We start from the raw sequence: 25,613 nt of genomic DNA on the forward strand, positions 1-25,613 counted from the left end.
TATCTGAAACCATTTCTAACACTATTTCTATTTGATGAGATGTGGTCTTAAGAAGTCCTGAATTTTAGCTACTATATAATCGATCACAGGTCCTGTGTTCAAATTTTACTGCTAAATTATGTGATTAATCTCTCTCTCATAAATTTTGAGGCTGAACTGCGATGGTCCTTAAAGTGAGGAATTTTTTATCTTTTGATCCTAAAGATGTTATCCCTACTTCAACCATCCTGGCTCATCTATTTCTTTTCTTTAAACCCTTTTAAGCTCATCGTTACAAATCCCTTCCAGTAGCCGATCAATTCAAATCCAAGTCTAGCCATTGCTTGAACTTTGATGAGTAGTCAAAAGGGCTTAAACCATCCTTAATTTTTCCTTCCTCCTATTTGAAATCTTTCAAGCTCGCAATTCCATAATTGTTCATGAGCTTATCGTTTACGAACAATTCCATAATTTTTTTCTTTTTTTGTAAGGGAAAAAAAAATAATAAATAGGATGGTTGAAGCTGGGATGGCTACTTGTCAATAAGGAAAGTAAGAGAATATGAGAAATGATAAATGCTATAAAAGGTTTTGGAAATGAAAGAAGATTAGAAGGAAAACAAAATACAAAAGGTGAGGTGACAAAAAAGTCAAAACGAAACAACCAAAATGATTCTACATTTTAAAAATTTAAAATTATTGCAATTTTGTTTGTAGTCTAATTAAAAATTATTTGTGCTAACTCAAATAAAACATATTCTACATGAATAAGTTTTTTTTTTTTTACAAATTCGTTTGATCTTTATTATTTGTTGTAATTACTTTTTGATAATGCATAGGCTGATCACTCTCTTCTGCCTCGAACCAGGTACCTGTAAAGAGATGACGTAGGGGACTTGTTCTTTCGAGATCACTCCAACGATCAAGTCAATTCAATGATGTATCTCTAGTTCTCTATATACATTAAAAAACTATTTTTTTTTAAATAAGAGAGTTTTTTTTACTCGTCCCTCGTCTTTCTATTTATCCATTTGCCAAGATAAGGATTATTTTTTTGAACCGTCAGGATCCCCATCTCGTTCCTTGTTAAACTGTGATCTTACCAATATGGATATGATAATCGTTTCGGAAGAGTTTGGAATAGTCTCTATCTCCATGATATTCGGAGCGATAATTAATATCGAGGAATTCAAAGAATCTTCATTGAGCAACAAGTTAGTCGATATGTTGAAACATATCTACTACGTGTCATTTTTAGGCTTAAGTAAGATGATGACAGTGAAGTGGTTCTCTAACGAGCACGTGTCACTGTCGCCATTGAACATATTCGTGAGATAAATTATAAGTCCCATAACATTTTCTCTCGTCACTTTTTTAAAAAATAACATCACACATAAAATTTTACTCACTAATCTTCGAAACCCACTAATGGGTTAGTTTTAAATTAAATTAACAAATATTAAAAGTTAAATACTGAATATTAAAACTTTTAAGACTAAAACTCCAACAAAAATAATAAACCCAATTTTGGAACCAATGTTTTTCTAACATAAAGAAAGTGAGGGGTGCAAAGCCCCAAGGCCGCGCCAATCGAGAAAGCAAAGTGTTTCCCTTCACGTTCTACGTGGCGGATGCCAGTCCGAGCTGCTCGGTACACGTCAACATCTGATTGTTGACGGATCAGAGCAGGCTTGCAAAATTTAGTGTTTTTCAGGGTATTTACGTAAATTCAACCCCACCCGCGTCCCGTATGAGACTTCCTCCCGTAGTTTTCCCTCCCCTCTCTCTATCGTTTCACCTTTCTCTGACCAGACCAAAAGCCCGAGTCCTACAGAGAGAGAGAGGACTGAGAGAGAGGAGCGGAGGCAACGATGAAGCACATTTTCAAGAAGCTTCACATAGGGAGCAATCACGACCCCAATCGGTCGAACGAGGCCGCTTCGACCGTGTCCCCGACATGCGCCTCCGATCACCGCGCGGCTTCCGCTCGCTCGCCGTCGAGTCCGTCGACTTCTTCGCCTTCTACTCCCTCCATCCCGGCGCCAGCACCAACCACTCCGGCCTCATCAGCGGTCAACCGGCAGGACTATTACACCTCGGAGGAGGAGTACCAGGTTCAGCTAGCCCTAGCTCTCAGCGTCTCCGGGCCGGACTCGCGGGACGATTCGGAGAATTCGCTGCTCAGCTTGGGGCGGCGGGTGGGAAAATGGGTTCGGGAGAGGGATGAAGCCGCTGCCGATTTGTTGTCGCGCCAGTACTGGGTGAGTTAGCAAGGATTGAATTTGATCAAGTTACAAGACTTGTATGTACCGAATTATGTACCATGAACTTAATTTTGTGGCTTTATGTTGTTTATTGTTGCTAATTGGGTTTGAGATCGAGGAATTTAACCCTTTAAGTAGGGAATCTCGTAAGAAATGTCTCCCAATTTGCTTAATTCACTGTCAATTGACCAATCTTTAGGGGATTTCAAACTTTTGATTTTTATCTCTCTCTTTTTTTTTTTTCTGTAAATATCTTTTGATTTTTATCTTAGTTCGATTCTAATTTCAGCAGTCAGATGATAAGTCTTTTCCCGCTTTGCTCCTCCAGAGGGACTTCTTCCCTCCGGTATACCAAAAGAAAAAACACGGCGGTGGAAAAGTTTGGTGGTTGAACGTAGCTGTAGAAATTGTTAGAAATTCGGGAATTACTACGAATTTAGTCCAAAGGTGTTCATCTCCATGAAAAATCTCACAAAATTCCGTGTTCTACCCTCGATCCCTCTTGCTCGATTCCTTTGAATTGCATCCGTAAAATGGATGTTGGCGATGTTGAGCATCATATAGCAGAAAATGTGCCATTTAGGTTTTTTTTTTTTTTTTCCCGCGGGGGGGGGGGGGGGGGGGGGGGGGAGGGGGGGAACCAGGTTACCATTAGCACCCTTTTTTGCCCTGGACTAAAGCAAATCCCTTTGCTAACTCTCTGTATTGGATTTCGAGTAAATCCTCTGAAACAAGATATTGGAAATTAAAATCTTCAAAAATGTAATCCTTTATGAATTGAGGAAGAAATATTAACATTGAACAAAATGGATGGACAAATACATTTATGGGAAAAGGACACAAGTTGACTATGTCTTTGTTGCATAATCTGCTTTTTCCTCATCTAGTTATTTCTTTTCAGGCCCTCATTTATTTATTAGATTTGCCTGAAATGTGAATTCTATGACACCTTAAGGAGCTCTGCATGGATATTGAAAACCTAGAATGCTTTCAGTCCCTGTTCAAAATGGCCTCAATCCCTGGATGCTTTTTAACTTTGGCTGCAAGGGAATAGTATGACCTTTCAGCTTTCCAATTACTATTCCTTTCTGAGAAATAGCATTAATTTTCTGTTTGTCTCTGCTTGTGTTTCTGGACTCATCAGGATTATGGTGTTCTTGACTATGGAGAAAAAGTACTAGATGGTTTCTATGTTGTATATGGGCTCTCCACAGATCCAGCAATCCAAGGAAAAATGCCATCTCTTGCAGCTCTTGAAACAAACCCTGGAACTTCTGGATTTGAAGTTGTTATAGTTAATCAAACAATTGACCCCTCCCTGGAAGAGTTGTTGCAGATAGCACACTGTATTTCCCTAGACTGTGCTGGCAAGGTAAGTGTTTTGGCGCAGAGGCTTGCAGAATTTGTTACAGAACACATGGGTGGGCCTGTAAAAGATGCTAGTATCATGTTGGAAAGGTGGACAGAAAGAAGCACCGAGTTGAGAACATCACTTCACCCTAGTGTGTTGCCTATTGGGTCCTTAAAGATTGGGTTGTCACGTCATCGTGCTTTACTTTTCAAGGTAAGCTATCAGTCTTTCATCTGTTGCTGCCCTTCATGTAGGATGGACCTTACCTAGTGCATCCTTTTATTTCTGTCCTGAATATTGGAACTTTAGGCATAAAAATTTTGGGTGCATTTTTATTTGGTAGGTGTCTTCAAGCATTTAACCATTTATATATTCCAATATCTGGTGGTCCATCATGAATTTAGTAGTAGAAAAAGCTTTGCTTTTTGTGTTTCAGTGGCCTAATCATGTGACAGTTGATATCCATTGCACTTGAATTTTTCATTCTAGTAGTTTGGCTAAATTAACCCTTTATCTCCAGCTTAGTGTTCTGATACAGATGCTGGAGAAGGAATCCTTTCTGTGTTTAGTTCCATTTGATAAATCGCTAATATATTGCTATAGACTAAAAAAAAGGCAATTGCAGAATGGTAAATTCAACTTTCCACTTTTCCTCCACATTAGTATCTAACCCTTGTTTCATAATGCTGTGAGATTGAGTTTATGGACCACCTGCCAGTTTTACTTGAGAAAGTGAAATACTAGACATCATTTATTTGAGGGAAAAGTTGTTATTATCAGAATTTAAGTGAATTAAAAAATTTGAGAAATTGTTTAGGACTATATGCAACCATAATAAAGCTCTATACACTTACTGTCAATTTGTGAATTTCTAGAATGATACACAATACATTTCCTAAGTATACAACCAAACTGTTTAGCTGCAGAATGAATCCCATTTTAGAAGAGTTCTAAAATAGTGTGCTGATTACAGGCTATCCCTGTTGGTTTGTTTGTGCTACTTTCATCTGGACTCTCACTAAACATGATTAAAAAGTCTAGGTCACTCCTTTTAAATTATTCCATAAGTTTTTCTGCATATTGACAAAAATATAAACGTGTCTTCAGCTGTGAATACCTTTAAGTTCGATTGGGGAAAAGAATAAATGAGTGCCTCCGAACAGGAGAAAAATCAACTTAACCTGCAATATACAGTTTCCAGATGTATACAAAGTACAGTTTGGTCTAAAAATTGAATGTATGTAACAGTGTCAAATGATATTTATTTTTTGTGTGGTCAAATTGACATGGGATATTTGTGCCAGTCGTTTTTGTGTTTAGTTTATTCAAAATTTATGCTGCTTAGTTAGGCAATTCTCTTGATGACCATTAAACAAATATCTTTTTTATCATGCAAGTAGTTTCCTCAGTCTGACCTTGCATGTGCTCAGGGTTGGGCCCTTTTCTTCTCATGTTGTTGTAATATGGACATTGAGACATGAAAATTTGTGTATTTTATTTTCTTTCTTCTTGTAATGCAGGTGTTAGCTGACAATGTTGGATTACCTTGTAGACTGGTTAAAGGCAGCCATTACACAGGTGTCGAGGATGATGCTGTTAACATTATAAAGATGGAAAATGAAAGGTTAGGAGCTTAACTTTTGAAGGTTTGTTACTTATGTGACTGTGGTAGAACTTGTCAATATATATATGTGTGTGTGTGTGTGTGTGTCAATGTGCGTTTCTGGTGGGTCCTTATATTGGAAATAGGGTAAGCTTTGTTCCCCTGTAATGTTGCTTGCCATTATTGAGGACATTAAAGTTTTTGGTTTCCTTACGTACTGGGTTTCACTCTTTGGCACCTCTATGCAACTTGTCGTTTACATTAGATTGTTCATCTATTATCTTCCTTCACCCTGTGTTTGTTTATAATTTTGAAGCTCAACTTTTGCCTTTTTTTTTTTTGGGGGGGGGGGGGGGGGTGTTGGAGATAAACAAGTAGATCACCTTAAGGGGGTGATCGCTGTAGAAAAAAGTTGGAAGGAAACTTGAGGTTCCACCTACCAATATACAAGCAAAATCACCCAAAAACTGCATAAAGGAAGGATACAAAAAAGAGTCTCCTCAGTCCTCCTCCCTGCACCAACATAGTGAAGTAGAAAGTACAAGACTCTTCAGGTGAAAAGACAGAACTTTCCTTTCATGCCAAAGTCTCCAAATCACAAAAGTAGGAAGAAACGACCAAACAAGTTTTTGGCACCTAGATGGAAGGCTACGCCCACAAGTGCACAAGAATTTAGTCACATGATTTGGTTCCTTATCTGTCCATATGTTTGACTTGGGAAGGGGAGTGAATTGAGTCAACTAGAATTTCATCCATTTTTTTCTCTTTACATTTTATGGTTGATTGCCTGTATGTTGTCTGTATTTCTGAACCTGATGTATATATTTTTCTTCCAGTGAGTTTTTGGTTGATCTCATGGGAGCCCCTGGGACACTCATACCAGCTGATATACTGAGCACGAAGGATACGTCTTTTAATTCATCCCATCCAAAATTAAGCAAATTTCCAAGTCTTCAGACAGCTTATGACTCTGAAGTCTTTTATCCAATACCAAGGCCACTACTTGGTGACTTTGAAGGCAGTAGTCGAAGTTCTGTGGTTGAGAACAGTTTGCCATTGGGTAGAAAGTCGAGTTCTGGAAAGACTGAATCCTTCCCTTCACTCTCGAGTGCAAGCAGTGACTCTGGGGTTGGTTCTTCTGGAACTAATAAATTGACTCCTGCTAAACAGTTAGATCATTTTCCCTCATCAGCAACTGGGACGTCCCTATATAAAGGGGGGCGTGGCCTCAGTGCAGCTGCGGATGGTTCAAGAATGAATATTAACATAGTTCCTTATACCCAGGGTAGTACAGATGACTCCAAGAATCTTTTTGCTGATCTTAATCCCTTCCAGATAAAAGGATCTGGCAAGACTTCTGTGCAGAATAACCCTGCTTGGCGTAAAGTTGATCAGTTTCAAAAGCCAAATAATGGTGTTATCTCTGGTCGACCTCCTGTACCTTTAGTGTGGAAGAATCGTCATGCTTGCAATGAGGTTCCTATAAAAAAGGAAAATGATCTTGTGGAGAGGCCAAGAAACAATCAAGAAGCTAAGGACTATAGCACATCAGCATCAGCTTCCTCCAGCTGTACTGCATCTGAAAGAATCCATCCTGATGTTCAGAAATTACCAGAAAACTCCTATCATAATAAAAGAGATAATTGTGAAAGAACATCTTCAGTTAGTGGCAATTCATCAAGGGAATCAATTGACAGTCAGTTTGGTGTACTGACATTGGAAGACAGTCCGAGAGTTACTCATCATGAGGAAGAATATCTCAGGGAGGAGCAGGTCCAGAGAAATAAGGGGCTAGATATGCAAAAAGAACATGGAAAGGATGTTGTTGGAATGCATGATCGTAGGAAGTGCACACATGATAGATTTCTGGGGACAAATTTGAAATTAGAATACCCAGAGAGTCCAATGTCACCGGTTGAGTCCTGTGCAGTTCAGGTTGACTTGGGAATGGATGATGTTGGCGAATGTGAAATTCCATGGGAAGATCTAGTAATTGGTGAAAGAATTGGACTAGGTAAAGCTTGACTTTTGTTTTACCTTTATTTATTTATTTTGTTTGCTGAAATTTTGAGTTTGCTTGTGTCTTGAGTAAGTTTGTGTTCTGTTATTATATTTTTGGAAATTTTGTTAAAAACTGCAATTTAGCATTAATTTGGTTGTGGAGACAAACTCTTTAAAAATTTCTTTTTCCCACTTCACAGGCAGGTTTTGTAATTTTTCAAGGGTGATGGGTGTGGTAAAATGTGCAATAAAATATAAGGCAGATCTCAATCTGGTTGCTGCTGTTATCATTGCCAATTTAATTCTCATTGTAATCACAATATTAATATTATCCATGATTCCTGCTATAATGTTCATTATTTCATCACTAACTTAATTTTCATTATAGTTATTACCACCATGAGTCCTACTAAAGATCCTCATTCATTGTAATTCACCATCTTAGGCTTTCCCTGTGTAGGTTCATATGGCGAGGTCTACCATGCTGATTGGAACGGCACTGTAAGTATTGTTATTACTGCTGTTGCTGCAAATATGAATGATATTAGTGTTATTGCTTTTGTTACTGTTAACATGTTCCAGTATGTCATATCACGTGTGCTCTTCTCAAGGTACCAAAAGATATGTGTTATGTCATTTGTACTAGATTAGGATTTTGTGTGTAAACAGATAGTTCTTGTATGCTGGCATTTGTATGTCTCCTTTTCAGGGTTAGAATATGCATACTTCTAGAAGGCATGTTTCTAGAAGGGTGGCTGACTGGTTTAGTTATTTAGTTAGTTCCGGCCAGTCGGTCAGTTGGTTAGTTATTGTAACTCATGACCCTGTAGCCTTTAAATTATTGTAACTCACGACCCTATAGCCTTTAAATAGGGATCGTGGGGTAAGGCAATTGTTAGGAACCTAGGGGTATAAGGGACAAATGGGGCTATAACTAACAAAGGGTTGTGTTGTAAGCGGTTAGGGGGTTAGGAGTTAGCTGAATGATTGTTAGGGAGTTAGGAGAGAGCCTATAAGAAGGTTTGTGTAATAGCTGAAGGGATTATCGAATAATACATGAATGTTTTCCATATTCTCTCTCTCTAGTTTATTTTTCTCCAATTCTCCATACATCTCTCTCTCGTTCTCCTTCTTTCTGTTCTGTTTCCCTCCCCATTCTGTTCTTCTTCTTCTAAATTCCTATTCAAACCGTAGGATCTTAACAAATGGTATTAGAGCCGGCGTTCTCGGCAGTTGGCAAGGTGGGTCAGGTACGCGAGTTCGATGGAAACAACACGGCCAAACTAAGGGTACGAGGCTAAGTATGGAAGTCCGATGAGAGATTTTGGTTGCAATTGAATTCCAACACTCTTGGGGGTTAGTGCGTCCGACGATTTTGGGTCAAAATTGGAGTAGGAGTCCGATAGGAATTGGAAGGCAAATTTCGGTTGTGAGTCAGGCGGTCAATGAAGGTTCAAGATTCAGTCTTGATTGAATCTCAAGACCGATGCTTCTTGTTTGAGAAGTTCGGCCATTTCTGAAGCAAATTCTGACTTGGGTCGGAATTGAACGCGAAATTGGAACACAAATTTCCATAGGTGGGACTGAACTCAAGCCAACAGTGGCGGGCGGAAGCCATCGTGGTGTTGGGCTTCTTGGAATTTGTGGCGATCGAAAATTGAAGGACAGTGGTCGATGTTGGGTTTCTTGAATCAATAGTGATCGGAAATTGAAGGCGAATTCAAGCGATCAAGAACTAAAGTTGGAGCGGACCTAGATTGCAACCAATTCCATTGCGGACAATTGGCCGACTTGGGAGGCGAGCAACGACTCTCGGTCAAGTCTAGAAATCTTGAAGCCGCAAAGAACCGCACACTTAGCAGGAGGTAATCTCTGGGAAGCGAAGCAGGAGGTACTCTCGCAGCTTGGAATTTCGTTAATTCTCAATCCAGATTTGGGATTCAAGAAGCAATTTCCGACGAATTCAATACAGTACTGTTCAAGGCAAGTGATAGGTTGTTGTTTCAGAAGCAAATTTTCAAGGATGGGGATTGGGGAGATGGAGAAAGGATTCAAGGGGAAAGGTGATATTATTAGTAAAAAATTAGATGCATTAATGATGTTGATTTCATTGAAATTCCAGATCCCTTTACCAAAGGAATTTTTTCCAAGATCTATGGTGGAAATGAACTACTTGCAAGAAGTGGATGAACTACTTGCAAAGGATTGGATAGGAATCAAGAGTTGCAATGAAGAATTCAATACTCCTAATTTGCAGCAAAAAGTCGATAAATCAGCTGAAGAGAATCAGGCAAGTCCGGATGCCAAGGAAGGAATGGCATATATTGGAGACAACAATGTGACACCCTTGAAAGAGGTAACTGTGGTAGAAGAACCTACGATTGACGCTAGAAATCAAGAACCCGGAGAGGTAGCAAGGTCAGATTTCGAAGATCTTAAATCTGTTTCTCTTGAAGCAACAGGACTGGAAGACATTGATTCCTTAGGAAAAGTAACTGTGACACCAATGACGGAGAAGCTTGCTGAAGAAGAACTATTGGTGAATGGGAGCAAGCAGGAAAAAGCTACGAAGGAGCAAAGGAAACAATTGAAGCGAGTCTATACTGCTCAATTGTTGCATCTGGGGGAAATTACTGATATTGTGGCAGTGGAATTGGTCTTAGCAAAGGTTAAGGAACTTACTGGAACTAACTGTTACAAACAAACAGAGATAGCAAAATCTCCAAAAGCACACACACAGTTCAAAATCTCCACAGATGAACTCACACGAACTGACTGATAAACACAAATCAATATAGACAGTATTGAAAACATAAACAAGAAACAAGAGGCACGAGATTTATAGTGGTTCACCCCCAAAAAAGGGGCTACGTCCACTTGAGCTCCGGTGAGAAGAGCTCACTCCACTAAATAGATTCAATCTGATTACAACAAAAACGTAAACAAAACAACCCTGATTTTCTACATGATAAGCTACGAAATCACTAACAGATTAGGAGCTTACCTTTAAACAAAACCAAAAATCAGGAACGCTAAAGAAGACGATCTATACAACATTTACAGAGAGAGAGCAAAAAAAAAAAACCCTAGAAAATGACTGACCCTCTACAAACCCCTCAATCGTTTCCGTCTTCAATGCGATCAGAATCAGCAATCTCGAGGCGTGATATAATATGATTTAATGGCTCGGATTGCTCTCAGTAAAAGCAGCACCAATGGCCTGGATCAATTCGTGCAAACGGGACAGCAGCAGACAAAACGACAAAAAAGCCACAGGACAATTGGGCTGGCCCAAAGTGGCTGCTTTTTATGGCCCTCCAGTGGGTGCCCAAGGAGCAGCCCACGGTTGCCATGAGAAGCCTCCCAACCTTGGGCCTCATTTGAGGTTTCATTAAATATAACAAACTCCACCTTGAAACATCAAATGAATAAGTAATCAGATATGAAAATATAAGTACAACATGCTACAATTCTCACCTTCACAGCTCTAGATGACCAAAAAAATTTAGCCATCATCGATATGCAACAATTTTAAGCAATGCTTGAATTTAGTTGCAGTTAATACCTTGGTACCCATGTCAGCTGGATTGTTGGCTGAAGATACTTTCTAGATTCCCACAGTTCCGTTGGCTATCATTTCTCTTACATAATGATACTTCACATCCACATGTTTAGTTCGATCATGATATATTGGATTTTTGGACAAGTGGATGGCACTTTGGCTATCCGAGAAGACCATCACTTTGCTTTGAAGCAAGTGAATTTCTTTTAAGATACCTTGAAGCCATATGGCTTCCTTGAAGGCATCTGTTACAACCACATACTCTGCCTCAATAGAGGACAGAGCTACAAGAGGCTGTAACTGAGACTTCCAGCTTATACAATTTCCACCCAAGGTAAAATAGTAAGCAGTGGTGGATTTTCTAGAGTCTCTATCTCCAGCAAAATCAGAGTCAACATAACCAACAAGATCAAGTGTATCAAATCTTTTCTTAAAATTTAAACCTATGCACACAGTACCATTTATGTACCTAAGCAAATGTTTTAAGGCATCCCAATGTGTTTTATCAGGGTTAGACATGTATCGACTGAGTAATGAAATTGAATATGCAAGGTCTGGCCTAGTGCTTATCATTGAGTACATAATTGTTCCAATTACATTTGCATATGAGACATTTTCCATTTCTATTATTTCAGAGTTGGATGTGGGACATTGTAATTTTGATAAAATAAAGTGACCTGCCAATGGAATCATAACAGTTTTACAGCTTTCCATTCCAAATTTATGAACAGTTTTTACCAAGTAATCATGCTGATGTATCTTAAGGCTATTGTTGCTTCTATTCCTCTCAATTTTCATTCCTAGTATTTTCTTAGCATGGCCTAAGTCTTTCATGTCAAAAACTGAATTTAACATAGATTTTAACTCCTTAATCTTTGACTTAGACTTGCTAATAAGAAGGATATTATCTACATAAAGCAGTAGATAAACAGAAATATCAGTGTGCATAAAATAGAAGCAATTGTCATATTGACTTCTAATAAACCCAGCCCCTAGAACAAAATTATCAATTTTTTTGTACCATTGTCTTGGGGCCTGTTTTAAACCATACAAAGATTTTTTCAGCAAACAGACATGATCAGATTTTTCAGACACAACATAACCATTTGGCTGAACCAGGTAAATGTGTTCATCGAGGTCTCCATGTAAAAATGCAGTTTTAACATTCAATTGTTCAAGTTCTAGATCAAATTGAACTACTACTGCAAGCATCATGCGAATTGTCTTAAATTTAACCACAGGGGAAAAAATTTCAGTATAATCTATCCCTTCCCTTTGTGTGAATCCCTTAGCTACTAGTCTTGCTTTATATCTAATAGGGTCATCAAGAGACATACATTCCTTTAATTTGAACAGCCACTTACATTGGATTAGTTTCTGATTTTCTAGACGAGGGACAAGAACCCAAGTATCATTGGCCATCAGAGAGGCCATTTCCTCGTCCATGGCTTGTTGCCATTTTTTACTTTCCTTTGAGCTGATAGCCTCCTCATAAGAGGAAGGCTCACTGCTCCTCATCTCAACACCTGCCACTAGGGCACAAAACACCAAATCTGAGAAAGCATACCTCGAAGGTGGTCTTATAGACCTCCTGCTTCTATCTCGAGCAAGTTGGTAGTTTTCCAGATTATGTTGGGGGGTGTCATATTGCTCCACCTCAATTTCAGTTTCATCATTTTGTTCCTCATGATCAGATTCATGATCAGAGGTCTGGTCTAGGTTTGATATAGGTGAAGGATCACCTTCAGGTAGAGGCTCTGGTATAACTGGATCATTTGGAGGATTATCATCTATAACTTGGTGCTCCACCTCTATTTGGGTTCCTCCTAAGCTGATAAAATTATCTGTGTTACTATGTTGATTGGATTCATCAGTTTTAGATAATTTGCAAGGGTAGACAGATTCATTGAATATAACATCTCGGCTAATGATAATTTTTACACCCTTGGATTGTCTTTCCCATAGCCTATATCCCTTAGTTCTTTCCTGATATCCAACAAAAACACACTTAGTGGATCTAGGTTCCAATTTTCCTTCTGACTGATGAGCATAAGCTTCACAGCCAAAAGTTCTTAAGTAGTTGTAGTTTAATTTCCTTCCAGTCCACTTTTCTTCGGGGCATTTAAAATTAAGGGCAGTTGAAGGGCTTCTATTTACTAGATGTGAAGTTGTTGCTAGGGCTTCCCCCAAAAGGATTTAGGCAAGCCAAATGTGAACAAAGGCACCTCACTTTTTCAAGGAGGGTTCGGTTCATCCTTTCAGCCACCCCATTTTGTTGGGGTGTGTTCTTGACAGTCTTATGCCTATTTATTCCTTGGGAGTTACAAAATTCATCAAACTCTTTATTACAGAATTCTAACCCATTGTCAGTTCTAAGAGTTTTGATTTTCCTGTCAGCTTGGTTTTCTATTAGGATCTTCCAATTTTTGAATTTCTCTAATGTTTGATCCTTAGTTTTTAACAGAAAAACCCACACCTTCCTAGTAAAATCATCAATGATAGAGAGAAAATACCTGTTGCCTCCATGGGTGGGAACCTGTGAAGGTCCCCAGAGATCTGTATGTAGGTACTCAAGGCATGCCTTCGCCAGGTGAGTTCCCTTATGGAAACTCATCATGTGTTGCTTGCCCAGCACACATGGTTCACAAAAATCGAGGGTCTCAGCAGACACTGGACCAAGGTATCCTTGGTTTGACAGTGCCTGCAAACCTTTCAGGCTCATATGGCCAAGCCTCAAGTGCCACAGTTCAGTCTTATCAGTGTTAACATAGCATGCAGAATTTGATATAACAGAGGAATGAAAACAGCCATTTAAAACATATAAACCATTTTTCTTTAAACCAGTTAAAATTAATTCTTCTCCTTTAAAAACATTCAAAGAACCATTTTCAGCTTTATATGAGAATCCTAACTCATCAAGTGTACCGAGTGAGATTAAATTCCTTTTAAGGTCAGGGACATATCTTACATCAGTGAGAGTTCTAACTTTGTTGTCATGCAACTTAAGAGTTATGTCACCTCTACCCTGAACATTACATGAATGGTTGTTTCCCATATACACTATTCCACTTTCTCTGTTATTAAAGTTATCAAACCAGTCTATATTAGGACACATATGGAAAGAACAGCCAGAGTCCATAATCCATTCATTTATAACTGAGCTTGAGGAAACATTAAGCACCTCAGCCAAACAATTAGAACTACTAGCTGTTACTGTTACATTACCCCCTTGCTTTTGTTTTTTCAAGTAGTCATAACAATATTTCTTTATATGTCCTTCTTTCCCACAGTGGTAACATTTTCACTTTTGTTTTTGTTTTCCCTTCTTATCCTTCCTTTTTCCTTTATATCCTGATCCATTATGTTGTTCAGTATTCACAGTATAATTTATTTGATCTGTATTTCCTTTAACAAACAAATTGTTGCCAGTTTTCTTAGATGTACTAAGTTCTAGTTCTCTAGCCTTAATACTAGATATAACAAGTTCCATATTAGGGACTATACCAGTGTAACGTAAAGCATGTTTCACTACATCATAATCATCAGGTAAGGAGTTTAACAAAATCATTGCCTCACTAGTATCTCCTAAAGCCTGATCAGTACCTCTTAATAACAAGGTGAGTCTAGTAAATTCATCTATGTTTTCATCCATAGACCTAGATGTATTCATCTTAAAGTTAAACAACATGCCTTTTAAATAAACCAAATTTGGAGCAGACATCACAGAATATAAAGATTCTAATCTATTCCAAAGTTCAAGAGGTAGAGATATACCATCAACCTTACGGATTACAGAGTCACCAAGATGAAGAAAAATCAGATTAAACGCCTCTTCTCTGATTTCATTAGTTCGAGCCAGCTGCTCAGGTGACCATTTCCGGTCATCTGATTCCAGTGCTATAAGCACTTTATGATGAGAGAGAAAAACCCTCATCTTCTTTTTCCAACTTCCGAAATCCCCCTTTCCATCGAATGTACCGATTTCAAATCGGGTTGTTGTCATTTTCGTGTAATATGAAAAATGCCCCAAAAAATAAACCCTAGATTAATGACTAAGACCTGTTCAGCAAACTTACGCTGACAGTGTCTCTTCAGAAAACCCTAGAGTTCTTAGAAAACAACATCGACACAAAAAAGGAAAGGAAACCCTAGATTTCGGAAAAGAGAGTCGGTCGAGATTTTGACCCTAAAACGTTGGATACGATAAACCAGAAGGCTCTGATACCACTATTACAAACAAACAGAGATAGCAAAATCTCCAAACGCGCACACACAGTTCAAAATCTCCACAGATGAACTCACACGAACTGACCGATAAACACAAATCAATATAGACAGTATTGAAAACATAAACAAGAAACAAGAGGCACGAGATTTATAGTGGTTCACCCCCAAAAAAGGGGCTACGTCCACTTGAGCTCCGGTGAGAAGAGTTCACTCCACTAAATAGATTCAATCTGATTACAACAAAAACGTAAACAAAACAACTCTAATTTTCTACACGATAAGCTACGAAATCACTAACAGATTAGGAGCTTACCTTTAAACAAAACCAAAAATCGAGAACGCTAAAGAAGACGATCTATACAACATTTACAGAGAGAGAGCGAGAGAGAGAGCAAAAGAAAAAAACCCTAGAAAATGACTGACCCTCTACAAACCCCCCAATCGTTTCCGTCTTCAATGTGATCAGAATCAGCAATCTCGATGCGTGATATAATATGATTTAATGGCTCGGATTGCTCTCAGTAAAAGCAGCACCAATGGCCTGGATCAATTCGTGCAAACGGGACAGCAGCAGACAAAACGACAAAAAAGCCACAGGACAATTGGGCTGGCCCAAAGTGGCTGCTTTTTATGGCCCTCCAGTGGGCGCCCAAGGAGCAGCCCACGGTTGCCATAAGTAGCCTCCCAACCTTGGGCCTCATTTGAGGTTTCATTAAATATAACACTAACAAATCAAGGGAAGAAGAGATACTTGGCATGGAGATCTTCGAGGTATACATTTTATGATTGCAGAAAAAACAAAAGAAAAAGAAGGTCAGAGGAAGGAGGAAAAGGCTGAAGAGGAGAAAGAAAGAAAGAAGAACGAAACAGTTAGTGAAAGTTGGGGTTGGATGACAAACATGGCAAGTCAATGTGAGTTCTTGAGGACAAGAACTCTCTGAAGGGGTGGGGATTGTTAGGAATCTAGGGGTATAAGGGACAAATGGGGCTATAACTAACAAAGGGTTATGTTGTAAGCAGTTAGGAGTTAGCTGAATGATTGTTAGGGAGTTAGGAGAGAGCCTATAAGAAGGTTTGTGTAATAGCTGAAGGGATTATCGAATAATACACGAATGTTTTCCATATTCTCTCTCTAGTCTATTTTTCTCCAATTCTCCATACATCTCTCTCTATTCTTTTCTCTCTCTCTCGTTCTCCCTCTTTCTGTTCTGTTTCCCTCCCCATTATGTTTTTCTTCTTCTAAATTCCTATTCAAACCCTAGGGTCTTAACAGCAGTGTGTGCGCCTCATTCCAAGAAGGTTTTCTGTTTCTATCTTGTGGGTTGGGATTGATTGAGAGGTTGAGAGAAAGGCTGGGGATAAGCCTTGTAATCTCAGGAATCCATTTAGCTCTCAGGGTATATGGGCTGGGTGTGAATTCGGGTACTCTTTGTAATCATCCTAAAGTTGATGTTCAAGATAGTGGATTGGAAGGCGGAAGCTTCAGTCTGGATGTAGGTCTCAATTTTGAAATCGAACTAGGATAAATCTATTTTGTTCTTACTGTTTTTTCTTTATTCTTGTTTGTTTGCTATATTGTTTTTGATCTTGGAAGTGTGGCATGTTATTTCTGTGAGTCATTCGGTTGTGAGAGACTTGGGGATCACTGTGTTCTACTCTAACAATATGCTTGATTATTTGCTCTTTGAAATGTCCTCACTTTTTGCTAATGTGCATATATTTTTTCACATGCTAAAGACTTTAAGGCTAAGGCTATAGCTATATCTCATATTATAAGTGGAGAACCTGTTTTCGTTGCTCTTTAAAGGAGGAAGGTAGTTCTGGAGAACAAAACTCTTATGTGCATTTGATGCATACTTGGGAGTATAGCTTCCTGGTTTGGGTCCTGGGATGCTTAATTAAAGCAAGGTAGTTTTGGAGAACAAAACTCTTATATGCATTTGATGCATACTTGGGAGTATAGCTTCCTGGTTTGGGTCCTGGGTTGCTTAATTAAAGCAATTGTAGTTGCATTCCAAATTATATTAAAATATTGGATATGTAATTCCAAAAATAGTCTTTCCAACTTGGTAACCCTGAATCTGATTAGATTAATAGTGGGCATATATGTTGACCACATAGATTTGCTTCAATTGATTTAAAAGTTATGTATGACCTACTCTACTTTTCCTTTTATTGATTTCTATTTATGATGATTTCTGTAATCTCTGTCTGTTCATCAATCCTAGTTATGTGCACCTATCCATTTTGCAGATTTTTCATGGGGCCATTAATTTATTCTTGTCTTGCTATCATTCCTACCCAAATGTTATAGTTTCTAATTCTTAGCCAGCGAGGTAATTCTTGATGCAGGAGGTTGCTGTGAAGAAATTCCTTGACCAGGATTTCTCAGGTGATGCTTTGGATGAATTTAGGAGAGAAGTAAGGAATTGCATCTAATATTTATATATTTATTTCAATTTCATTGCTAAGAAAGTACAGGCATTTTTTTTCATTTGTAATTTTGAGAGGAGTGGTGTTCTGGGAAGCAAAATCTCAGTGGTTCTTCCTCTTCTGCTTTATATTGTTTTTGAGTTAGACTATATGTTTCTGCACACTGATGTTCACTTCTTTACCAATATGAATTCATTGACCAAGCACCACTGTTTCTGCTTGTCAGGTGCGCATAATGCGTAGATTGCGCCATCCAAATGTTGTTCGTTTCATGGGTGCTGTTACTCGCCCTCCAAACCTCTCTATTGTCACTGAGTTTCTCCCAAGGTAGAACTTTTCCTTATATGCTAACTCGTATCATCTAGTGAGTTGCTAACCTCTGCAAGTTATACACAAATATTAATTGAAACATCTGAACATTAAAAGGTTTTCAGTCTATGCCTGACTGCTTTTATCCAACTTCAGAACTGCTTTTTTCATCTGTGAACTGTCTTCTGTTAGAATGAGTAGCAGAAGTTTTGGAGAATTCTTCACATTTTAATTGGCTGTTATTTTTCATTTGTTTTTTCCTTGTTAAATGGATAATAAATCAGGAATCTGATGGACACCTATGGAATTTCTATTCAATTTGAAGGCTCAGTGACCATAATAGGTTTCTTACTTAGAATATGAAGATCCTGTGTTTGTTCTAAGATACTTCAATTTTATTGCTGTTTGAGTATCAATCTGAACATCCCTGTGTTCATTTTGGTGGATTTTTTTGTTCATTCTGGCCTCGTGCATATTTGATAAACCCTTATGCATTTTTTATAAACTATGACTTCTGAATATGCAGATACTTATGATTTGCTACATTATGCCTGGATAGGGAATGCAATATATCAAGTTCTGTTTTCTATGAAAATTAGTTGGTACATATATTCTTGTGTGATTATTTATGTGAATGAATCTTTTGAATTGTGAAAGTGAGGAAGCGGCCATCATAAGAGCTATATGAATGATGCTTTTTATATAGTTGCTCCTACTTGATTCATTCTCGTGTTTGAAGTGAAAGTCCGGACTACTCTCGGTTAAGGGTGAACATTTAATTGGACTCTTAACATACAATTCAACTCCACAACCCTTCATCTCAGACACCTAGGCTTCGGGCTGCCCACAGATTTATATTGCATTTTTCTTAATTACGTATTTTTCTGCTTTATGGTTCAAGTAGTGTGGTGTGATCACGTGTTTAAGTGTCTTCAAATTGGATTTCCAGGGGAAGCTTGTATCGAATTATTCATCGTCCTAATTCCCAGATCGATGAGAAGCGTAGAATTAAAATGGCTCTTGATGTGGTATGAAATTAATTATTAGCATTTTTGTTTTGATATTTTCATCTTCTTTTGTTCTGTATCTAATTTTGAGAGCCCTGTGTGCAGGCAAAAGGTATGAATTGCTTGCATACCAGCATACCAACAATTGTTCACCGTGACTTGAAGTCCCCAAATCTGTTGGTTGATAAGAACTGGAATGTCAAGGTATTGCTATTTTCTTGTTTTGGCATTTGGTTGGTTATAGACATTCTTGAACTAAAGAGGTAGAATTTGACTTAGTCAGGACAAGAAAGAACCTCAAACATGCTGGTTTCTGGGAGAAACTTTTCTTCTCATCGAGTAATTCTTTGTTTCCTTGTCAAGGCATTGCGGGATTTAAACACTCAATACTGAGAAGAAAATAATTTAACAACAACAACAACATATCCAACCTTTATTCCATTATGTGGGGTCGGCTATATGAATTCTAGACTTCCTTGTATTTCTGTCTTTTGTCATATCCTCATTTAGATCCATATATTTCATATCAAATTTTAATGTCTCTCCCAAAGTCTTCTTAGGTCTACCTCTACCTCTTTTTTGTGACTAATTGTTCCATTTCATCAACTCTCCTCATAGGAGCGTCTCTTAGTCTCATTCTCACATGACCAAACCATCTTAGTCTAGTCTCTCATCTTCTCCTCAATTAGCACTACTCCTACCTTATTACAAATAACTTCATTTCTATTTTTATCCTTTCTTGTATGTCCGCACATCCATCTTAACATCCTCATCTCCGCTACACTCGTCTTTTGCTCATGCTAGTATTTGACTGCCCAACATTCTGAGCCATACAGCAAGACTGGTCTTATAGCTGTCCTATAAAATTTTCCTTTCAATTTTAATGGGATTTTACCATCACATAACACCCCCGATGCATTTCTCCATTTTAGCCAACCTGCCTTAATTTTATGTGCGACATCCTCATGGATTTCTCCATCTTTTTGAATCACTGATCCCAAATATCGAAAATGGTCTTTTCTTTGTAAGATTTGGTCTTCTAATTTTATTATAACATCATCCACTCTTGCATTTTTACTAAATTTGCATTCCATATATTGTGTTTTCTTTCTACTTAATTTAAATCCCTTAGATTCTAAATTGTTTATCCACAACTCAAGCTTAGTGTTCACTCCTTCTTTTGTTTCATCCACCAACACTATGTCGTCTGCAAATAGCATACACCATGGCACATCTGTCTGAATATCTTTAGTGAGTTCATCCATTACTAGGGCAAATAAGTATGGACTTAGTGCAGAACCTTGATGCAGTCCTATTATAGTTGTAAATGGTTCAGTATTCCCTCCGCATGTTCTGACCCTTGTCTCTACACCATGATACATGTCCTTAAGGGCTTGTATATAGGCTATTTTGACTCCTTTCTTTTCTAAAACCCTCCATAATACTTCTCTAGGGACCCTATCATAGGCCTTTTCTAGATCTATAAACACCATATGTAGGTCCTTCTGATGATCTCGATACCTTTCCATTAGACGCCTTAGTAAATATATAGCTTCCATTGTTGACCTACCAGGCATGAAACCAAACTGATTTTCTGACACTTTTGTTTCCTTTATGAGTCTCTGCTCTATTACTCTCTCCCAGAGTTTCATGGTATGACTCATTAACTTAATTCCTCTATAATTTTCACAGTTTTGAACATCTCCTTTGTTCTTGTATATAGGAACCAAAGTACTCTTCCTCCACTCATCTGGCATCTTTTTTGATTTAAGGATGGCGTTAAATAGTTGCGTTAGCCAGGAGATGCCCTCTTCTCCCATGCATTTCCATGCTTCTATTGGTATATTATCTAGTCCCACTGCCTTATGATTTTTCATCTTTTTTAATATTTGTGTTATTTCATTTGAACTTATGCGTCGATAGAATGTGTAGCTCACATTCCCTTCGGAGTTACTAAAATGTCCCAACCTAACTCTTGTGTCACCACCATCATTGAATAATTTTGTGAAATACTCCTTCCATCTCTCCTTAATCGCTCCCTCATTTACTAAAACATTTTGATTGTCATCTTTTATGCATTTCACTTGATTTAAATCCCGTGTTTTTCTTTCTCTTGCTTTAGCTAATTTATATATATCCCTTTCTCCATCTTTTGTATCAAGTCGTTTATATAGATTCTCATATGCTTTTGACCTTGCTTCACTAACAGCTTCTTTTGCTGCCTTTTTTGCTTTTTTATAATTTTTTTGATTTTCTTCATTGTTGTATTGATATACCGCCTTATAGCAAGTTTTCTTATTTTTAATTTTCAATTGTACCTCTTCATTAGTTGTTTCTCCCCTTTTAAATTCCACCACCTGATTCTTGGATTTTGTTTTATGTGATTTTTTCTCTTCCAATTTCTTACTTGGACGTCAAATACTAGAAGTCTATGTTGAGTAGTCAAACACTCTCCCGATATCACCTTACAATTCCTACAACATAACCGATCCTCTTGTCTCATGAGGAAGTAATCTATTTGGGTGCTTGAGGTGATATTTTTATATGTGATTAAGTGTTCGTCCCGTTTTTTGAACCTAGTATTGGTTATAATGAGCCCATATGCCATAGCAAAATCTAGGATAGATTTACCCTCATTATTAATTTCCTCGAATCCATACCCTCCGTGCACCTCTCTATATCCGTTTCCGTCTCTACCCACGTGCCCATTTAAGTCACCTCCTATAATCACTTTCTCTCCTCTTGGTATCATTTGTATGAGTCCTTCTAGGTCCTCCCAGAATTTTGCTTTTATCTCATCACCTAACCCCGCTTGTGGTGCATATGTACTAAAGATATTCATAGTCATTCTTCCTAGACTAATCTTCACCATAATAATCCTATCCCCTATTCTCTTTACATCCACTACCTCATCTATTAAGCTTTTATCCATAATAATCCCCACTCCATTTTTCGCTCGATCAGTTCTTGTGTACCATATTTTATATCCAGCTTCTGATAAAGTTTTTACTTTTTTCCCTACCCATCTCGTCTCTTGAAGGCACATAATATTAATTTTTCTCCTAATCATCACATCCACCCCTTCCATAGCTTTGCCTGTTAATGTTCCTATGTTCCATGACCCAATGCTTAATCTATGATTTTGTTTTTGGCCTTGACTTTGGATTTGATTTTGTTTTTGGCCTTGACTTTGAATTTGATTTTGTTTTTTATTTTGATTTTGGTTTTGGTTTTGGTTTTGATTTTGAACTAGCTTCTTTACCCACATCCGTCCAAGCAAATGCGGGAACCCTTGCTCATTTATCACTACATCCGGGCGCCAATGCAGCGGCCCTAGCTCACTTGTCACTACACGGGGGCAGTGTAGCGCGTCGCTATGAAGGGTTATGCCCACGCCCAAACGATTTTTCATAATTTGTCTAGAGTTCATGTTTTGGATCCGACTAAGTTTTACGTTGGCTGTCGGCTACCTAACACAACCCTCTTCCTTTATCCGGGCTTGGGACCGGCAGTAGATAACATCCCCAGGCGGAGTTTGAGAAGAAAATAATTTAAAATGTAATAAATTTAAGGGACAAGATTGTTACATGTATCATATTGGTTAATGTTTGCGGCATATAATTGCTACTAATTTTTTTTCTTTTGCCTTGCAGGTTTGTGATTTTGGGTTGTCACGATTGAAGCACAATACATTTTTGTCATCCAAATCAACTGCTGGAACGGTGAGAACCTCAAAATTGGCATTCTAAGACGTTGCTAAAATCTAAATCACACGATGCCACTCCATTTATTTGCTTGTCATTCATCTATCTGTTTCTGACCAAGTACTTGCTCTTGCCTTAGCCCGAGTGGATGGCCCCAGAAGTTCTCCGCAATGAACCTTCAAACGAGAAGTGAGTTAAATTTTCCATCATTGTGATGATTATGATTATGAAGTTTCTGTTTCAATCTTTCTATTTGCACCAGGTGGTGCATATACCAATTGTATCATCATTGCTTAATAACTAATGCCCGCTATTGCCTCCATGTATATGTCAATATTTTACTTTAGTGCCTATTTATATGAATACGGGAGATCTTCAAAGTTGAAAAAAAAATTATAGAGGGATCAAATTAATGTCAACACTGTGAAGGTTTGGGAGAAGGCAATTGCAAAAAGGTTAAGGGGAGAAACCAAGTTCTCTAAAACTAATTTGGTTTTATGTATGGTAACTCAACAATGGAAGTTATCTAATATTTATAGACTAGGAAAAAGCCTATGACAGTTTTCAGAGAATTCTATGAAAGGTGTTAGAGAAAAAATAAGTAGTCTGGATTGCTTATATATAGGTGTTAGAGATCCAGAATTTATGTAGCCAAACCCACTGTGTAAGATGAAGGTTTGTGATTGTTATTGTATTTTTTCTCTTTCTAAACAACATGAAGTTACATTTTTTGTGAGCGAGGACTGTGGACAAGCACACATGCCATAAAAATAACCAAGGGGGTTGGGGAGGAGGAATGATTTTATCTTTTTTTTCCTGCAAACTAATTGTGGCAATTATTCTGTTTGTATATGTGGGCTGATACTAGCCATGCAATTGCAGCAATTCTTATGCCTCTGGTATTAATATCATAAAACAACATATCAAGACTTAATCCCTATTTATGGGATTGGATACATAAATTTCAGTTCACCAATAATTTTTATGCATATTCTCATCTACTGTATTGCTCTTAATTATACCTAAGAATCTCCCATCAAGTTTCTCTTGATCTTCATCTGTTTTGCTAAAGACTTGTTCCCTCCCTTCCAATCTCCTCTTAAGAATTTCTATTGGCCTTCTTCTCATATAATCAAATCATTTTAATCGTGTCTCATTTATTTTATCTCCAATATGAGCCACTTCGACCTTATTGCAAATAACCTTATTTCTAATTTTATCTTTTCTAATATAGTTGCACATTCATCACGATATCCTCTTTTCTGTTGCACTTATGTTTTATACATTTTAGTCCTTTACTGCCCAAAGATTTGTCATACAACAAAGTTTTATAGCTATCTTAGTAAATTTCCTTTTAGACAGAATCTTACGATCATAAAATGCCAGAAATGTAGTTCTAATATTATATTTGAGAAAAATGCTTTTTGAAAGAAAAATAAAATGGACAGAAGTGTTTCTTTGAGAGCTTCTTGTTACAAGTTGCTTCACAAGACAGAAGTGCTTTAGTTTGATGGTCTTCTCAAATATGCCTTATGAATCAATTACAATACTAAGTGAGAATTAAATTACGGTGTCATGATGTTAGTGTCCTGTTCAGGACAGCAATATTCACAAATGAATTGAATGCAATTATTTTAGTTCTTGATTTTTGTGCTCTTTTAGCCTGTGACTTTAAGGTGTCAGCTGTAGCGTGCTGCAAAAAAGTGTTTCCTTAAACCAACGTCCGCCAGGCACTTATGGGATTTGCAAAATCCCTTGCTAGCTGTAATTCTGCTTCTGGTTATTCTGCAGGTGCGATGTATATAGCTTTGGTGTGATCTTATGGGAGCTCGCAACCTTAAGGCTACCATGGAAGGGAATGAACCCAATGCAAGTTGTGGGTGCAGTAGGTTTCCAGAATCGCCGTCTTGACATTCCCAAGGATGTTGATCCCATAGTTGCTCGGATTATTTGGGAATGCTGGCAGACGTATGTTTTAAATACACTTAAAAAAAGACTCAAATTCTATGCCCTCAAATCCATCTAGTAAACTATTTCTTTCTTTGCAATTATGTCCAGTGATCCAAATTTGCGGCCTTCGTTTGCTCAGCTCACCGTGGCTCTAAAGCCGTTGCAGCATCTGGCCGCCGTACCTTCAAATTTCGAGCAGCAGCAAAGTTCACCCCTCTCGCAAGAGATCTCAGTGAATGCTACTACTCCATGAAATGAAATGTCTCATCCCTGACGTGTGAATCAAATTAGCGGAGGAGAGGCTTTCGGGGTTTTCTTTCCTTGTTAGGGTGCTGGCCTGCCTGGGTTTGTGCAAGGATTTTAAAGATGAAAAAGAAACGCATTCAGTGGTCAAATTTAGGCAACATATACATGATCGAGTGGTGTGGCAGCAGCATATACATTATATATTATATTATATTTATATATATATATGCCCTTTTCTGTACAGCTTTCTGTGTGCATAGTTTCAAGTTTTGATACCTCAAGAAGAATGAATGAGAGGTTAAGACGCACGTGTAGATGATAACCCTTTTGTTGGTTGGTACTCGCAAACTGTTAAAATTCAAAAAGAATAAAGAAATGATTTTATCATCGTGCTTGTGGTTCTTTGCTGAAACGGGCAGCAGCAGCAGCTGTTTCGTGTTCTGGTTTATTACAAAGTCGCCGTCGCCGCCGCCGCCCCTCCTTTTTCGTGGGATGGGATGCATGCTTCTAGTAGGCGTGTGTTTTGCTGTTCGCATAATTTCGTCAATTTCTTTTTACAGGGCTGTCTTAGACATTAACATGAATTGTAACAGCCTTACATGGCGATAGATGGATAAGATTAATGGATAAGATCTGACTTTATCTAATGCATTGATTGCATCGAAAGACAGTGATGTCTAAATTTGCGGGCTGCGTAAGTAATTTTACTATTCTAATGATTGTCAAATTACATGCAGGGATGGAATGAGAAAATTGACGAATTGGTCCTTGCGTATTAATTGGTAAATAAATGTTAAAAACTTATTATTGAATATTAAAAATGTAATAAATTGCAATAGGTATTTCCCATTAAATATTAACATATTTGGCTCACAAATTTGACAATATATCATTATTCATCATGGAATCTATCATTATTCTTTAACAAACACAAGACTTTTTTTAAATTTTATTATTATAAAAATTATTATATTATTC

At 37.9% G+C, this 25,613-nt stretch overlaps 1 protein-coding gene across 1 annotated transcript; it reads left to right on the forward strand.

Moving 5' to 3' along the window:
• Window positions 1–1,764: 1,764 nt before the first annotated feature.
• LOC127801893 (serine/threonine-protein kinase EDR1) lies at window positions 1,765–25,022 on the forward strand. Its single transcript, XM_052337404.1, has 13 exons — window positions 1,765–2,239; window positions 3,387–3,806; window positions 5,114–5,217; window positions 6,033–7,210; window positions 7,658–7,698; window positions 17,339–17,407; window positions 17,646–17,746; window positions 18,678–18,756; window positions 18,841–18,939; window positions 22,389–22,457; window positions 22,579–22,628; window positions 24,231–24,407; window positions 24,498–25,022. The coding sequence occupies exons 1-13, from the start codon at window positions 1,850–1,852 to the stop codon at window positions 24,640–24,642; spliced, it is 2,922 nt and encodes a 973-aa protein (XP_052193364.1). The 5' UTR covers window positions 1,765–1,849; the 3' UTR covers window positions 24,643–25,022.
• Window positions 25,023–25,613: the final 591 nt, after the last annotated feature.

This window comes from Diospyros lotus, chromosome 1, assembly GCF_014633365.1.
Source record: "Diospyros lotus cultivar Yz01 chromosome 1, ASM1463336v1, whole genome shotgun sequence".
Classification (NCBI taxonomy): domain Eukaryota; kingdom Viridiplantae; phylum Streptophyta; class Magnoliopsida; order Ericales; family Ebenaceae; genus Diospyros; species Diospyros lotus.

Bases quoted from the DNA above. Each gene is read 5' to 3' on its own strand.
- LOC127801893 (XM_052337404.1), top strand. From the start codon at position 1,850: ATGAAGCACATTTTCAAGAAGCTTCACATAGGGAGCAATCACGACCCC. The intron at 5,218-6,032 runs GTTAGGAGCTTA...TTTTTCTTCCAG, and splicing joins ATAAAGATGGAAAATGAAAG to TGAGTTTTTGGTTGATCTCA. The intron at 17,408-17,645 runs GTAAGGAATTGC...TCTGCTTGTCAG, and splicing joins TGGATGAATTTAGGAGAGAA to GTGCGCATAATGCGTAGATT.